Genomic DNA, 4,552 nt, shown 5'->3' on the forward strand with positions numbered 1-4,552 from the left:
AGCCAAGACCTTCAAAATCTAAGTAAAGCAGAGGGTAGAGATCAGAACCAGTTCCCGAGTGCTGAGGAACAGGGGTAGAACATTTTTAGTGTGTGCCCTCCAGGTATGGTCTTTACCATACTGCTCCCCTGCCCACCCTGACATTGAGTGCCAGCTCTGTGACAGCTATATACTCTGTTAAATTTTTGTAATGACCTCGCTGCTTTGATAAAGTCTGGAACAATCCCTGTCACAGGCAAACGCTCAAAAATATTTGCTGCATAAGTGAAAAAAATGAATTGATGCATTGTAAATAAATTAGTAACCACTTCAACTTTGAGATGTACTGTGATCTTAGTAATCTGACAGTAATTTGTCACAATTGCCTTATAATTTAATATGGAAAATCATAAAACAAATGCCAATGAAATACGATGGAAAAGATGTGTCTCCTTTTTTCCTATAGATGTGCTGGGCTGGGTCTTGAAGGATGTGCAACAAATGGGTATGTATCTTAGCTTTGGAGCCAGTAGACTTTGGATCTATTACCAGAAGCCATTTCTGGTTTCCCTCCACCTGATCAGTTTCTTCTAAATCCTCTGGGCTAGCCAAGGATTCCAGGTGAAACAGCTCTGCTGGTTCTGCCCTCCTCCCTGTATCTATTTTGTTCGACAGTGGAGGATATAAGATGTATAACTCTAGCTGGGCGTGGTGGCGCATGCCTTTAATCCCAGCACTTGGGAGGCAGAGGCAGGCAGATCTCTGAGCTCAAGGCCAGCCTGATCTATATAGTGAGTTCCAGGCCAGCCAGGGCTACAGAGAGACCCTGTCTCAAAATAAAAAAATAAAAAAGATGTATAATTCTAGAGCCAGCCCCATAAGAAGTTGTACTTTGGACGAGCCAACTCTTTATGTTTCTAGTTTCTGCAGTTACAGAAGTTTTACTTAATCTTGTCGCCTCTGTTCTTCCAGCTAGCCCAGTTTGTCCTATCACAAATGTGTCTGAATGGCCTTTTTGTCAGATGACAAAGATCCAGCTTAGGAACATTTTCTTGTTCCTTCCTTTTTGAAATACATTACCAGCAAAGACAGTGAACATCCTTCAACTTTTCATTTCTGATCAGTTTCCACCATTTGACTGAAATGCTGCCCTAAGAAATGCAAAATTGTGAATTTCTGTTTAGATTCATCAGATTCATCATACAAAAGTATTAACATCAGCATCTAGCGAGGAATAGGGAGATTACCGACAAAACACCTAATTGCCATTTCTGATGCCCTAACTCCATCCAAATTCCCAGGCATGTCTATATCTGCCACTTACCAGAGGGCCTGCAAAAATCCCTCCTCTTACCCATTCTTCCTCAATGTTAGCCCTCTCTTCTACTCCACAATCAAGGTGGCAGCTGATCCCTTCTGCCATCAGCAAAACAGTAAGATAAATAAAGGCAGATCTCAGCCACAGAAGTCCCTGTTTCCTCTCTGAGCTCCCATAGCTACCCAGCAGACACCTGTCTCCACGTTGCTCTCATTGACCTTCTATTCACGTTCTCTTATCACATTCCTCCTTGAAATCAGTCGGTCACCAGTCTTCAAAATCATTCCTTTAGAACTGTTTTCTCTTCTGAACCACCCACCTTTGTTACTATGGCTTCTCATGAAGCATGTGCTCAGAAACAAAGTATTCCTTACATCTTCACTTTGTATTAATGAAAACTCTTTAATGTAGATTAATTGGGAATTTGTTATACAGCTCAAGAGATGACTTTTGTACTTGCTTAAAAGAGATTTGGTGAAAGCCACCATTTTCATGATTTACATTTTATTTAATTAAGATAAATATGCAAGAATTTTAGTGCTTTTTCTATATTCAAATGATGCTGCTAATAACTCTTTGACATTCATTAACATGTCTACCTAGAAATAAAGATAAATTTACTAGGAGCTCAAATGGGGATAGATTCTTAAGGAAAATCACTTTCAGTCAAGTACTACCACAAAGGAAGGGATCTAAATTTTAATGATCTAAATTCAGAGTTAGTGATATTAATTACCAGATGTTCTCTGGTAAGCTTGAAACCCTGGCTTCTGAATATTTTTCATCTTTCTGAAATTCCAGTTGACCTTAGTGAGATAGAGAAGTTAATGCATTCTTTATTGATATATACATTTTTGGTATTTTTTTTATTTTATGTGTATAAGTGTATTGCCTGCATGTGTGCATGCTGTGAGATACCCAAGGAGGTCAGAAGAGGGCATCAGATCCCCTGGAACTAGAGTTACAGACGGTTGTTAGCTGCCATGTGGGTTCTGGGAATCAAATCCAGGTCCTCTGCAAGAACAGGCAGTGCTCTTAACCACTGAGCAGTCTCTCCAGCCCCTGTTAATGCATTCTTAGAGTTGGAGGACACAGGAGCCAACACTTACTACAGTGATCACTCTGTGTCTTCTCCTGAGCTCATTTACACCATCTTGGTGGTCACCAAGATGGGTGGTCACCATCTTGGAAGTAGAGTACCCTATAAGGAATTTCAGTGTCCCTGGAAGGTCACCCAGCCTGGCCAAGAGATACCCCCTGATTGTTTTTCTTAAATTGAATGAATATATGCTTGGAAAGAACAAGATTGAAGTTCATGTGAAAAGCAGTATTGAAGTCCGGGTTGTTTTTTGTACTATATATTTAAATAGAATATATTCTTCATCAAGAGACTAGAAAATAATTATTATAAGGAGAGAAGTTCAGATGACACCCCAATTTTTAAAATGCAGAAAGGGGGTTGGAAACAGGGAAGCTAAGAATGTTGGAAACCTTGTGTTAGTCAGCTGTCTTCTCTCCCTTTAGAAGCTGCACAATGTTCCAGTTCTTGAAATAGTTTTAAATAATATCATTGTGTTGAAAGACAAGGGAAATGTGTGAAATGTCAGTGTTACCTTCCCATGTCTCTCCACCTCATTCCAGGCCCAAGATCCCCTCCATTGCCACCGGGATTGTGGGTGGCCTCTTCTTGATAGTGTTGCTGGCTCTTGGGATCGGCCTCTTTATGAGAAGGCGCCACATTGTCCGAAAGCGCACGCTGCGCCGCCTGCTGCAGGAGAGAGAGGTGAGCAGTGAGTCTTGACCGTCTTTGGATCAGTAATCTCAAACCACCCCTCGCTCCCAGTATTCCAGAGAGAAAAAGGCTTCCTTTGAGAACTTGTAACATGGATCTTTATATTTTAGATATTATTTCAGCTTTCCGTCACTGTAACAAATACTTACGATGACCCAGTCGTAAAAAGGAAAGGGTAATTTGGTTCATGGTTTTAAGAGGGTTTGGTCCATGATTGGATGATACTCAAACTGCTTTGGATTTGGGGCAACATATCATGCAGGTGTGCCTGGTGAAGCAAAGCTGACACCAGAAGAAAAGAGGAAGAAGGAGCCGAGTGCCTTACTGTCTCCTTCCAGATTATGTCCCCAGTCACCTAAAAGCCTCCCAACAGGCCCCAACTCATGAATGATCCACTGCTTCCTAATGGCACCAGGTCCATATTAGCACATGGATCTTTGGAGGATGCTTTTCGAAACCGTAGCAGATATGTAATTACAGTTATGAATTATTTCTTATTATGGAAGAACTAGAAAAAAATCTCAGAATGTCCAATTTAACACAGTTACACTTTCGTATCTTCATCCAATTAAAGGTATGTTTTTAGGCTATGTCTTTCCAAATGCTTACAAAGCTGAGGGGATGCCTGCCTCAGGGACAGTTCCTATGTGTGTATGGAGGAAAAGGATCAAGAAGAGAGAGCTGCTGAAATCCCGTGGCAACCCCACAACTGAGATAAGATGTTACTTTGGGAAAATGCCACTCTCTGTACAAGCGGCTGTTCTTTCTGAGCTCTCTGTGTGATCAGCACTGTCCCTCACTCTGTCTGTAGTCAACGTCTGTGTCCCACACTGTGCTAGAAAACATAGTCCTTCATAAGCATGATGGTGCTGTATGTTATGGGATTCAGAAATGACCCAAATGAGTATGATAGAATATTTTTCTCTTTACTGTATTTCAATCAAAACCAAATGACATGGAAACAAAATGGAAAATGCATTTGTTAAATGTGGCTGTTCGGTTAAGCAACACCAAGTTGGAGAGTCTGTCTCTATATGTTATTAGTTTTTGAAGAAAAGGTGCCTGGTGCTCATTTTGAACAAGTATGGTGAGTGTTTTGTACTAAAGCATGGCCCCATGCTGTTAGATGCTGGCCACTATTGCTCTGAATGCATCTACCATCCATGTTGCATGTTGTGGAACACTGAGCTGCATCTGTGGTCTGCTCCCTCTTCACAGCTCGTGGAACCTCTCACACCCAGCGGAGAAGCTCCCAACCAAGCCCTCCTGAGGATCTTAAAGGAAACAGAATTCAAAAAGATCAAAGTTCTGGGCTCTGGAGCATTTGGCACAGTGTATTCATGTGAAAAGCAGTATTGAAGTCCGGGTTGTTTTTTGTACTATATATTTAAATAGAATATATTCTTCATCAAGAGACTAGAAAATAATTATTATAAGGAGAGAAGTTCAGATGACACCCCAAT

The 4,552-nt window shown here is 41.1% G+C and overlaps 1 protein-coding gene across 1 annotated transcript; it reads left to right on the top strand.

The window, feature by feature from the left end:
* The first annotated feature begins 413 nt into the window (after positions 1-413).
* LOC103748859 (epidermal growth factor receptor-like) lies at positions 414-4,448 on the top strand. Its single transcript, XM_008851642.1, has 3 exons — positions 414-484; positions 2,939-3,080; positions 4,308-4,448. The coding sequence occupies exons 1-3, from the start codon at positions 414-416 to the stop codon at positions 4,446-4,448; spliced, it is 354 nt and encodes a 117-aa protein (XP_008849864.1).
* The last annotated feature ends 104 nt before the right edge of the window (positions 4,449-4,552 follow it).

The sequence above is a fragment of the Nannospalax galili genome, unplaced genomic scaffold (assembly GCF_000622305.1).
Source record: "Nannospalax galili isolate Female #2095 unplaced genomic scaffold, S.galili_v1.0 scaffold326, whole genome shotgun sequence".
In the NCBI taxonomy this organism is placed as follows: Eukaryota; Metazoa; Chordata; class Mammalia; order Rodentia; family Spalacidae; genus Nannospalax; species Nannospalax galili.